At 44.2% G+C, this 13,598-nt stretch overlaps 1 protein-coding gene across 2 annotated transcripts in view; it reads right to left on the bottom strand.

Moving 5' to 3' along the window:
• The window catches only part of TESC (tescalcin), a 67,905-nt gene that overhangs the window by 21,418 nt on the left and 32,889 nt on the right, over positions 1 to 13,598 (bottom strand). For both annotated transcript variants that reach the window (XM_037816890.1, XM_037816891.1), the window contains exon 2: positions 4,885 to 4,954. In XM_037816890.1, coding sequence (XP_037672818.1) covers positions 4,885 to 4,954 — 70 coding nt within the window. The remainder of the gene's footprint in view (positions 1 to 4,884; positions 4,955 to 13,598) is intronic.

Consider the following 13,598-nt stretch of genomic DNA (forward strand, 5'->3'; position numbering starts at 1 on the left):
TAGGAGACAAGTATCTACATATAGATGCTCAGGAACCGTGTTAGACGAACATTTCTGTGCAAGCATTCTGCAAAGGGGCCACAGAACTCCAAGCTCTGTGGTCAGGGCAGATCCAGGTTTTGGGGGTCCTGAAGCATATACAATTTCGGGGCCCTCTTGAAGGGGAAGAACACATTATGAATTAAAAAAAAAAAAAAAAAAAAAAATCAGGTCCTGCAACCCTGTAAGAGACCCATGCTATGTGGGGTCCTGAAGTCTCAGCTTTAAAGGCCTCGGTAAACCACCAGTGGATGTCACTTGTCGGAAGTGGTAGTAAAGGCAGAAACAAAGTTGGTAGTTTTTACGTTGCAGTTTTTAAAGCTATGTGAAATTTGTTAAAGTTACAACTTCAGAAACCCAATTCTTCTTTGCAATTTAGTCTTAGTTTGTGTAGAGATTTTGCTTGTTTAATGGTGGTTTTAAGGGGACTTTTGCACTTCCTGCTAAACTGAAGCAGGAGGGGGAGGCGGAGGCGAGCTGCAGCCCCTCACCCGCCGGGACCTCCCGCTGCAGAACCCCAGTCCACGCCCTTCCTGGGGGAGGGCAGGTGGAATGTCCCGCATCTGGGCAGCCTTAATGAAGAGGCGTCTAAATGGTAAAGAAAGAGAACCCCTTTTAATACCGGGAAACCCCAGCACAGCCCAAGTGCCTGGAAGTGTCTGGAGACTAGAAAGCCTGGCCTGGGGTCACACAGGAAGCCCCTGGCAGAGCAGACACTGCACTGGGGACCAGATCCCAGCCCAGGCTGCTCAGGGCTTCTGCCTGGGAGCCGCTGCCGAATGGCCGTTCTCCAGGCCCTCGGGGCGTATTAGGATTAGGCAAAGCAATTCCGGGAGACTGGGAGGAGGCCCTTCCTGCAGGCCTGTTTGCATAAGAGGCTGAGGTCGGTCACCTCCTTCCTGCGGGGCTGTCACTAACCTTGCAGCAAGGCACTGGGGGCAGGGGCTGTGGCAAAGGGAGTTAGGAAGCCCTCCCACAATGTCAAGGACAGAGGGCCCTCGGATGGCAGAGAGGGGACACCGAGGTCTGCAGAGGACATGCACAGGTCAAAGCAAAGCCCACAGCAACCTGAGCTTCCTACCAGCAGGCTCTCAGCAAGTCAGAGCAAGAGAGCTGGAGGCCGAGCAGCAGGTTCCAATCCTACCACCTCCACTCTTTAGCTGGGTGATGTGGGTCAGGTACGCAGCCTCTCCGAGCCTTACTTCCTCATCTGCAAGATGGCGGGAATAAGCATTCCTGCTGCTATTTCCTAGGGGGTTTTGCAAGGCTGAAAGTACTGTGCTCCATGAAAAAGAATTTTAAGCAGCACATAGAATGTGCTCAAATAATAGCAGCTTACATCTGTGAACACTTCCTACATGCCAGGCCCCAGGACAAATTCCTTTACCTGGAATACATAAACCCTTTGAAGGAAGAACTAGCAACATCCACAGTTAACCTGAATACCATGTTTTATGGATCATAAAGAACAATCCTATTCATTGAAGTCCCTCCGTGCCTCACTCTCTTGCTTGCCTGCTCATTCATTTACTCACTTATTCATTCATTCAACTACTCCCAGAACATCTTTATGTTACAGACCCCAGACTCAGCATTTGGGCCACACAGAAAAAGACACACCTGTTCCTGCCCTACAGGAGCTGCCAGTCTGATGGAGGAGGAGGATGGAAGAGGGGAAGTTACAATCCTGTGCTGTAAAAATGGGTCTGGAGGCATACCTGGAGGAGGCTGTAGGGGGGCAGGAGAGGTGTCTTAGAGGAGATAGTGTCTAGTGAGACCCCAGGAAGGCAGAGGCCAGCTTCAGACACCTGTATGGGCCCAGGAAAGAGCATGGATATAGCCATGAGCGCACTGGGGAGCCTCTGGACTAGTAGGAGGGGCTGCCTGTGGGGTCATTGAACAGACTTGCCAGAGAGAGACAGTCAGGGCGTGGACGAGGGCAGAAGTGGCAAGAACAACTAGCTGTGGCAGTTGGGGGTGGGGTGGGGCAGGAGAAGGTAGAAAGGGGTCCTGGCTGGGGGCCCAGCCTGTGGAGTGGGAGGCAGGGGCTCTGTGTCATCAGTGCAGGGCACCCATGCATGGGTCCCTTGGCACCTGCACAAGGGGCCTCCGCCCATCGGCCCTGGAAGACCCACGTGCGCGGGCTCAGTGCCGAACGAGGCTGCCCTGACCCACGACCACCACTGTGCTCGTTAGGAATGCAGTCTCAGCCTCGCTACAGACTTGCCTGTTTTTAACACAACTTGTGTTTAACACAACTTGTGTTTAACAAAACTGCCCAGTGATTCATGGGCATATTCAAGTTCGATAAACACCCATCAGTCCATCCCCACCATGGCCTATGCTGGGCAGCTGGGCGATATGCAGTGGCTTAGTTGCTAGAACCTAAAAATGGGAGGGTCCCCCAATGGCACAGGATCCCTCCTCTCTCTCACACACACACACACACACACCCTGAGATGATCACTGCTCCCACATCTCAGGGGACCCTCAGGACCTGATGAATGAGAAATGAAGAAAGCCCCATTTGCTGAATGCCTGCCACACCTGCTGTGAACCCAGCTCAGAGCCACACTGTCCTGCACACACCTGCTTATCTTTAATGCTCAAATCAAATCCCAACAGCAGGTATCACACCAGGCCTACTTCACAGATGCAGACCAAGCAACTAGCCCAGAGGTGCACAGCCAGTGGCACAAAGAAAATGAAAACTGTGGTCTCCCAGGTGTGGGTTTTTGTACCTGCTTCCCTCAAGTCTGAAGAATTAAATGCAACCGAAATCTGAATCCGAGGCCTCGACACCCAAAATCAGCTCTGCCTCCAGAACCATAATGAGAATTCCAAGGCCGCCTGTTGCAAGGTTGGGGGTGCAGCTTGCAGGAAAATCATTTTGAAGAGATCTGGGGACTCCTGCCTCTCCCCACCCCTCAACTGTGATCTCCGGGGCAGAAGGTGAATCCTGCACCCGCCGTCTTCCTCCTCAGCACCCAGCACAGGGGACGCACTCTGTGAACTTCTTAAGGAATAAACGGAGGTGCCCTGGGCACTTCCGCTTCCGGTCGGCAGGGGACGGGCGTCTCCTCCCCTTTAGACCCTGCGGAGCGCAGTGCCCAGCTGAGGTTTCCCACCCTGCACCCATTGGCTTAGCCCACAGCCCCACGAGGTCCTCCTCCTCTGAGGAAACCATTCTTCCCTTCATCCCTGCCCTGGGAGGAGGCCGATCCCCAGAGGCCATGTTTCACAGCCCTGGGGAAAAAACAATCACATTTCCGGTCCCTGGCCACCGTGATTGGCTCAGGCTCAGACACGTGACCCTATCAGGACCAATGAAAAGGGATGCTGCTTTTAGGGGGGAGGGGCCCTCCTCCTCTAAGCTTCGCAAGTGGGTGAGAAACATGGAGCTGACAGTGTAAGGCGTGACTGCCTGTATTATTTTTTAACCACATTTTAGATTTAAGTCTTGTTATAGGACAACTCTCTGCCTATCTTATTGTTAAACCTGTTAAACATAGGAATTGGTTCGGAACTGCTCTTTAGGCAATCCTCCTGTGCAATGGAATGTTTGTAGGAGAAATCAGGACCTCGGCTCCTTTACGCTGTTGCTGACAATTTAGACACATGAGATTACAAAAGTTGTCACAAATTAAAACATACCGTTCACTTGCATAGCTCCTCCATTCATAAACTGCAAAACCAGAGATAAATGTTAAATATTCATTTGTGTTGGATAATTCTGAAATAGTCCAGCCTGGACTGAAGAATTACTGGGTCTCTTCTATCTCCACAGGTCTAGGAACCACAAGCGGGACCCGAATGCCTTTAATTCCTCTTTGGATAAAATTAAATTGAGACCATAGGCCACCAAGCCCCGTGAGAGCATCGGAATCTGAGGCTTAGAAACTGATGACCTGAGAATACAGTGCCCTGGGTTAACAATATGCCTTTGTTTAGAAAGACAAGGACAAGGGGATATTTACATACCCGTGATCCTGAAACTTAGGTGAAACCCAAGTCTGCTTACTAAGAAGAAAGCTTTCCCACACTATTAAAAGGTTTTAAAGTTCCAGTGACTGTAACCTTGAGACCTTGCATGTTTATTATAGGAAACATGTTAGAAAGTTTGAGATGGAAAACTTTTCACTTCCAGCTGTAAATCCGGCTTGCTACAGTTCAACTTGAAGCTTCCTCACCATCAACCTGTTGACTAAAAACCTCTCAGTTGACTAGTTCCTTTTAAGTAAGTCAACCAGCATCCAAGAATGAACACACCTTCCTAGAAGAAGGCATCCAGCCCTCTGAAAAAGCAACCCACACTACTTCCTACAGATTAACTTTGAAACAATTGTAGAACGTCCACTTCCCCTGACAGGAAGTGGAGGCTGCCGCCACCATCTTGCTGAGACTGGAACCAACCCAGTGGAAGGCGAGTTGAGAGGAGCCTCATGCCAGTATCTGAACCCTTGAATCCAGCTGCGCCTCTGCTGCTTCATCCGTGTGTGTGCAGCAGGAGGTCTGCCTCTGGCATTTAGCAGGTGCTCAGCACCCAGGAGCCCATTCCGGCTGATGGAGTCGGGGCGAGCCAGCAGGTGGCTGCCCAGCTCTTCCTCCCCTCCCTTCTCTTCCCTCTGGCTATAATTTTCAGGCCCTGATAGCAATAGCGGTGGCCATTCCCTCCTGTTTGAGAACATCTTGTGTTAGAAGGGAATCAGAAGGACAAAAACATTACAGTTGGCCTCAGGAAATGAGGCAACCCACAGCTCGCACAACCACCCAGCCCTCAGGAAAAGAGAAATGCCCTGGGGAGAAGAGAAATACCCAGCACCCAAACCCAGCCGCGGATTTTACCGAATGGTGGGCTGGTCTCCACTGAGCTGCTTAAACCTCCGATGGAGCTGCTCGATCTGGTCCGATGAGACTGAGAAGCGGGAGAAAGAAAGGAAAAGGAGAGAGAAAAAGACAGTATCGATCACCGAGCTTGGAGCTGTCAGAGGAAAGCTTGGCACATTCTTCTGTGGCCCGCTCTCCCTGCTCCCCCATGTAAATCTCATGATGTCTCCCACCAGGGCAAAATCAGAAGTTGCATGAAGATGCAAAGAAAGGGTTTCCTACTCTTCCTGGTAATGCAGCTTTGGGGTTATTAGTTCTGACCTCTTGACCAATGGCACAACTCTTTCTAATAGCAGCTCTGGGGGCAGGACAGTTACAAGGCAGCTTTCTGTTTTCTCAGCCTTTCTCCTTCCCCAGCCCACTGGTGAGAGTCTTCATTTGTCTGATCTCCCCCTCCCCACCCTTGGAGGTGGACTTTTTTTCCAGTTGAGAAAGGGGCTTTTTAGGGTCACATATTAAGAGCAAAGTGGTTCAGGCTAGTGCTGGGAGTGACGTGCGAGAACTGCAGTGAGATATACAGAGAATCTGGTGGAATGGGAGAACAGGAAGGAAAAACAAATAGAATTTTGGTCACTGTGGGGTGGATGTTGTTATTGGATTACCGTGATGGTTTTAGAAAACCGAAGTACAGGAGTTTTGTTCTTTCCATTAAAATATACGTAAGAATAATAATAAAACTTGACTATTAGACCACGTTTTTTCCACAGAGCTGCTTCTAAGACTGGACCTTGTGGGTTCTAGGTTTTATAAGGGCTTACACCCAGATGGAGGTGCTTATTTAATGAAAAGCACAACATGAAACACTTCCATGCACCTTCTCACTTCATCCTCAAAACAACCCTAGGAGTCAGGAGATGCTATCATCTGTGTCTTATGGATTTGAAACCTACCGCCTAGAGAGTTATGTCTCTTCCTTAAGATCATAGTCAACCCAAAGACTGTCTGAGTCCAAGGCCTGCCCTTAAGTGCCACGCAATCATGCCTATTTGTTCAGAACCGCCTGGAGTTCAAGGCCTTTAGGGATGGTTCGCAGTGACTACATACAGCTCAGACACAGCCTCCCAAAAGAGTGGGGACCTGCTGTCTACAGCTACACCCACTCAGCATTTCCCAGGCCTCAAGCAGATTTTTCTCCTCTTGCTACGGAGGTAGCCAACTTCTGGGGCCCACCGGTCACCTCTCTTTCTGCTCACTTTTTTGTCTCAGGCTCAAGCTGTGATCTCCAAGAATCTACAGCTGAGACTTCTCACCCTTTCCCAGCAGCTGCTGCTTGCTAGGAAGCACGCGTGAATGCGTTATGACTGCCAACCTGTACAGGGGTTCACTATTGGCTGGGTGCACATGTCCACACATTAGCTCATCGCTTCCTCATAACATGCTTCGAGGGGGCTGTATCCCTGTGCTACAGGCGTGGAAACTGCCACTAGGAAGGGCGAGGTAACCACCAGGGCAACTGCAACCTTTCTGCAGGAAAATATGGCATATATATTGCATGTATGTGAGCCAGGAAGGCAAATACTTGATGGCCTGACGTTTCCGCCCCTAGGTACACACCCAACATAAATGCATTCTTCTGCTCACCAAAAGACATATATGAGGATGTGCATGGCAGCACCATGGGTAGTAGCCCTAAACAGGAAACTGCCCTAACACCGATCAACAGCAGAAGAGAGAAATAAATGGTGGCACATTCATACAGTGGAGTAGTATACAGCAATGAAAATGAACACATAACATGTGCAACATGGACGAGTCTCAAAACACAATGCTGGGTGAGAGAAGCTAAACAGCAAAGCATACATACTGTATGATTCCATTTACATCAAAAACAGGCAAAACTCAGCTGTAGGGTTAGAAGTTGGGATACCAGATGCCCTTAAGGGGTGAGTGGTGATTTAGATGGGGCACAAGGGGGCTTTGGGGTGCAGGAAATGTTCTATTTCTTGATCCAAGTGCAGGTTACACAGGTGTATTTTCAGAAAGCTCATTAAGCTGTATGCTTATGAGTGATACACTTTTTTTTTTTTAATCATCATTTTATTGAGATATATTCACATACCACGCAGTCATACAAAACAAATTGTACTTTCGATTGTTTACAGTACCATTACATAGTTGTACATTCATCACCTAAATCAATCCCTGACACCTTCATTAGCACACACACAAAAATAACAAGAATAATAATTAGAGTGAAAAAGAGCAATTGAAGTAAAAAAGAACACTGGGTACCTTTGTCTGTTTGTTTCCTTCCCCTACTTTTCTACACATCCATCCATAAACTAGACAAAGTGGAGTTTGGTCCTTATGGCATTCCCAATCCCACTGTCACCCCTCATAAGCTACATTTTTATACAACTGTCTTCGAGATTCATGGGTTCTGGGTTGTAGTTTAATAGTTTCAGGTATCCACCACCTGCTACCCCAATTCTTTAGAACCTAAAAAAGGTTGTCTAAAGTGTGCGTAAGAGTGCCCACCAGAGTGATCTCTCGGCTCGTTTTGGAATCTCTCTGCCACTGAAGCTTATTTCATTTCCTTTCACATCCCCCTTTTGGTCAAGAAGATGTTCTCCATCCCACGATGCCGGGTCTACATTCCTCCCCGGGAGTCATATTCCACGTTGCCAGGGAGATTCACTTCCCTGGGTGTCTGATCCCACGTAGGGGGGAGGGCAGTGATTTCACCTTTCAAGTTGGCTTAGCCAGAGAGAGAGGGCCACATCTGAGCAACAAAGAGGCATTCAGGAGGAGACTCTTAGGCACAAATACAGGGAGGCCTAGCCTCTCCTTTGCAGCAACCGTCTTCCCAAGGGTAAAACTTATGGTAGAGGGCTCAACCCATCAAACCACCAGTCCCCTATGTCTGTGGTCATGTTAGCAACCATGGAGGTGGGGTAGGCGAATACCCCTGCATTCTCCACAGGCTCCTCAAGGGGGCACTACATCTTTTTTTTTTTTTCCTTGTTTGTCTTTTTTCTTTTTTTTTTTTTTTAAATTTCCCTTCTTTTTTAAATCAACTGTATGAAAAAAAAAGTTAAAAAGAAAACAAACATACAATAAAAGAACATTTCAAAGAGACCATAACAAGGGAGTAAGAAAAAGACAACTAACCTAAGATAACTGCTTAACTTCCAACATGTTCCTACTTTACCCCAAGAAAGTTACATAATATAGCAACATTTCAGTGAACTTGTTCCTACTACATCCATCAGAAATTAACAGACCATAGTCATTTCTGGGCATCCCCAGAATGTTAAATAGCTTATCTGTTCTTCTTGGATTATTGTTCCCCCTTCCTTAATTGCTCTCTACTGCTAGTTCCCCTACATTCTACATTATAAACCATTTGTTTTACATTTTTCAGAGTTCACATTAGTGGTAGCATATAATATTTCTCTTTTTGTGCCTGGCTTATTTTGCTCAGCATTATGTCTTCAAGGTTCATCCATGTTGTCATATGTTTCACGCGATCGTTCCTTCTTACTGACGCGTAGTATTCCATCGTGTGTATATACCACATTTTATTTATCCACTCATCTGTTGAAGGACATTTGGGTTGTTTCCATCTCTTGGCAATTGTGAATAATGCTGCTATGAACATTGGCGTGCAGATATCTGTTCGTGTCACTGCTTTCCGATCTTCCGGGTATATACCGAGAAGTGCAATCGCTGGATCGAATGGTAGCTCTATCTCTAGTTTTCTAAGGAACTGCCAGACTGACTTCCAGAGTGGCTGAACCATTATACAGTCCCACCAACAGTGAATAAGAGTTCCAATTTCTCCACATCCCCTCCAGCATTTGTAGTTTCCTGTTTGTTTAATGGCAGCCATTCTAATCGGTGTTAGATGGTATCTCATTGTGGTCTTAATTTGCATCTCTCTAATAGCTAGTGAAGCTGAACATTTTTTCATGTGTTTCTTGGCCATTTGTATTTCCTCTTCAGAGAACTGTCTTTTCATATCTTTTGCCCATTTTATAATTGGGCTGTCTGTACTATTGTCATTGAGTTGTAGGATTTCTTTGTATATGCAAGATATCAGTCTTTTGTCAGATACATGGTTTCCAAAAATTTTTTCCCATTGAGTTGGCTGCCTCTTTACCTTTTTGAGAAATTCCTTTGAGGTGCAGAAACTTCTAAGCTTGAGGAGTTCCCATTTATCTATTTTCTCTTTTGTTGCTTGTGCTTTGGGTGTAAAGTCTAGGAAGTGGCCTCCTAATACAAGGTCTTGAAGATGTTTTCCTACATTATCTTCTAGGAGTTTAATGGTACTTTCTTTTATATTGAGATCTTTGGTCCATTTTGAGTTAATTTTTGTGTAGGGGGTGAGGTAGGGGTCCTCCTTCATTCTTTTGGATATGGATATCCAACTCTCCCAGCCCCATTTGTTGAAAAGACCATTATGGCTTAGTTCGGTGACTTTGGGGGCCTTATCAAAGATCAGTCGGCCATAGATCTGGGGGTCTGTCTCTGAATTCTCAATTCAATTCCATTGATCTATATGTCTATCTTTGTGCCAGTACCATGCTGTTTTGACAACTGTGGCTTTATAATAAGCTTCAAAGTCAGGGAGTGTAAGTCCTCCCACTTCGTTTTTCTTTTTTAGAGTGTCTTTAGCAATTCGAGGCATCTTCCCTTTCCAAATAAATTTGATAACTAGCTTTTCCAAGTCTGCAAAGTAGGTTGCTGGAATTTTGATTGGGATTGCGTTGAATCTGTAGATGAGTTTGGGTAGAATTGACATGTTAATGACATTTAGCCTTCCTATCCATGAACATGGAATATTTTTCCATCTTTTAAGGTCCCCTTCTATTTCTTTTAGTAGAGTTATGTAGTTTTCTTTGTATAGGTCTTTTACATCTTTGGTTAAGTTTATTCCTAGGTACTTGATTTTTTTAGTTGCTATTGAAAATGGTATCTTTTTCTTGATTATCTCTTCAGTTTGTTCATTTCTAGCATATAGAAACATTACTGACTTATGTGCATTAATCTTGTATCCCGCTACTTTGCTAAGTTTGTTGATTAGCTCTAGTAGCTGTATCGTCGATTTCTCAGGGTTTTCCAGATATAAGATCATATCATCTGCAAACAATGACAGTTTTACTTCTTCTTTTCCAATTTGGATGCCTTTTATTTCTTTGTCTTGCCGGATTGCCCTGGCTAGCACTTCCAGCACAATGTTGAATAACAGTGGTGACAGCGGGCATCCTTGTCTTGTTCCTGATCTTAGAGGGAAGGCTTTCAGTCTCTCACCATTGAGTACTATGCTGGCTGTGGGTTTTTCATATATGCTCTTTATCATGTTGAGGAAGTTTCCTTCAATTCCTACCTTTTGAAGTGTTTTTATCAAAAAGGGATGTTGGATTTTGTCAAATGCTTTTTCAGCATCTATTGAGATGATCAATTGATTTTTCCCTTTCGAGTTTTTAATGTGTTGTAATACATTGATTGTTTTTCTTATGTTGAACCATCCTTGCATGCCTGGAATGAACCCCACTTGGTCATGGTGTATGATTTTTTTAATGTGTCTTTGGATTCGATTTGCAAGTATTTTGTTGAGGATTTTTGCATCTATATTCATTAGGGAGATTGGCCGGTAGTTTTCCTTTTTTGTAGCATCTTTGCCTGGTTTTGGTATTAGATTGATGTTAGCTTCATAAAATGAGTTAGGTAGTGTTCCATTTTCTTCAATGTTTTGAAAGAGTTTGAGTAAGATTGGTGTCAGTTCTTTCTGGAAAGTTTGGTAGAATTCCCCTGTGAAGCCATCTGGCCCTGGGCATTTATTTGTGGGAAGATTTTTGATGACTGATTGGATCTCTTTGCTTGTGATGGGTTGGTTGAGGTCTTCTATTTCTTCTCTGGTCAGTCTAGGTTGTTCATATGTTTCCAGGAAATTGTCCATTTCTTCTACATTATCCAGTTTGTTGCCATACAGTTGTTCATAGTATCCTCTTATAATTTTTTTAATTTCTTCAGGATCTGCAGTTATGTCACCTTTTTCATTCATTATTTTGTTTATATGGGTCTTCTCTCTTTTTGATTTTGTCAGTCTAGCTAGGGGCTTGTCAATCTTGTTGATCTTCTCAAAGAACCAACTTTTGGTGATATTTATCCTCTCTATTGTTTTTTTGTTCTCTATGTCATTTATTTCTGCTTTAATCCTTGTTATTTCTTTTCTTCTACTTGGTTTAGGATTGGTTTGCTGTTCATTTTCTAGCTTCTTCAGTTGATCCATTAGTTCTTTGATTTTGGCTCTTTCTTCCTTTTTAATATATGCGTTTAGTGCTATAAATTTCCCCCTTAGCACTGCTTTTGCTGCATCCCATAGGTTTTGGTATGTTGTGTTCTCATTTTCATTCGTCTCTATATATTTAGCAATTTCTCTTGCTATTTCTTCTTTAACCCACTGATTGTTTAGGAGTGTGTTGTTTAACCTCCAGGTATTTGTGAATTTTCTAAGTCTCTGATGGTTATTGACTTCTAATTGTATTCCATTGTGGTCAGAGAATGTGCTTTGAATAATTTCAATCTTTTTAAATTTACTGAGGCTTGTTTTATGTCCCAGCATATGATCTATTCTGGAGAAAGTTCCGTGAGCACTAGAAAAGTATGTGTATCCTGGTGATTTGGGATGTAATGTCCTGTAGATGTCTGTTAAATCTAATTCATTTATCAGATTGTTTAGGTTTTCAATTTCCTTATTGGTCTTCTGTCTGGTTGATCTATCTATAGGAGAGAGTGATGTGTTGAAGTCTCCCACAATTATTGTGGAAACATCAATTGCTTCCTTTAGTTTTGCCAGTGTTTCTCTCATGTATTTTGTGGCACCTTGATTGGGTGCATAGACATTTACGATTGTTATTTCTTCTTGCTGAATTGCCCCTTTTATTAGTATGTAGTGGCCTTCTTTGTCTCTCAAAACATCCCTGCATTTGAAGTCTATTTTATCTGAGATTAATATTGCTACACCTGCTTTCTTTTGGCTGTAGCTTGCATGAAATATTTTTTTCCATCCTTTCACTTTCAGTTTCTTTGTGTCCCTGTGTCTAAGATGAGTCTCTTGTATGCAACATATTGATGGTTCATTTTTTTTGATCCATTCTGCGAATCTATATCTTTTAATTGGGGAGTTTAATCCATTTACATTCAACGTTAAAACCGTGAAGGCATTTCTTGAATTGGCCATCTTATCCTTTGGATTATGTTTGCCATATTTTTCCCTCTCTCTATTAATATCCTTTATTGTACCCATACCGAATCTCTTTAGTACTGAACCTTTCTCCAAGTCTCTCTGTCCTGTCTTTGTTTCTCTGTCTGTAGGGCTCCCTTTAGTATCTCCAGTAGGGCAGGTCTCTTGTTAGCAAATTCTCTCAGCATTTCTTTGTCTGTGAAAAATTTAAGCTCTCCCTCAAATTTGAAGGAGAGCTTTGCTGGATAAAGTATTCTTGGCTGGAAATTCCTCTCTCTCAGAATTTTAAATATATCGTGCCACTGCCTTCTTGCCTCCATGGTGGCTGCTGAGTAGTCACTACTTAGTCTTATGCTGTTTCCTTTGTATGTGGTGAATTGCTTTTCTCTTGCTGCTTTCAGAACTTGCTCCTTCTCTTCTATGTTTGACAGTGTGATCAGTATATGTCTCGGAGTGGGTTTTTTTTGGATTTATTCTATTTGGAGTTCGCTGAGCATTTATGATTTGTGTATTTATGTTGTTTAGAAGATTTGGGAAGTTTTCCCCAACAATTTCTTTGAATACTCTTCCTAGACCTTTACCCTTTTCTTCCCCTTCTGGGACACCAATGAGTCTTATATTCGGACGTTTCATATTATCTATCATATCCCTGAGGTCCATTTCGAGTTTTTCAATTTTTTTCCCCATTCTTTCTTTTATGCTTTCATTTTCCATTCTGTCATCTTCCAGGTCACTGATTCGTTGTTCAACTTCCTCTAGTCTTGTACTATGAGTGTCCAGAATCTTTTTAATTTGGTCAACAGTTTCTTTAATTTCCATAAGATCATCCATTTTTTTATTTAGTCTTGCAATGTCTTCTTTATGCTCTTCTAGGGTCTTCTTGATTTCCTTCATATCCCGTACTATGGTCTCATTGTTCATCTTTAGTTCTTTGAGTAGCTGCTCTAGGTGCTGTGTCTCTTCTGGTCTTTTGATTTGGGTGCTTGGGCTTGGGTTATCCATATCGTCTGGTTTTTTCATATGCTTTATAATTTTCTGTTGTTTTTGGCCTCGTGGCATTTGCTGAACTTGATAGGGTTCTTTTAGGGTTTGTAGACCTATTGAAGTCCTTATCTCTAATTTATCAGATCTACAGCTTCGTGGAGTACTTTCTCTAACTAACCAGCAGGTGGCGTCCACGAGCCACCTGTTCTCCACAAGCCAGTTCTCCCCTGCTTAGCCTTTTTGGTGAGTGGGGGAGTGAGTCTTGTGGGGCCCAATTGGTGTACCAAGCTTGCGTGTGTAGTTGGTGTTGCCTGCCCTGTATGTGGGGCGTGTTTCTGGGCAGTCGGGGAGGGGGGGTGGCCCTAACAATCAAATCTCCCTGATGATCCTAGAGTTTTAAAGCTGCTGCAATAGTCTAATCCTTCAGTTCAGTCCTGCCACAGTTTGTCTCTGCCACTGACCCACAAGTCTTTGGTATTGGCGTATGGCTCCTGAGACT

This window comes from Choloepus didactylus, chromosome 23, assembly GCF_015220235.1.
Source record: "Choloepus didactylus isolate mChoDid1 chromosome 23, mChoDid1.pri, whole genome shotgun sequence".
Lineage (NCBI taxonomy): Eukaryota > Metazoa > Chordata > Mammalia > Pilosa > Megalonychidae > Choloepus > Choloepus didactylus.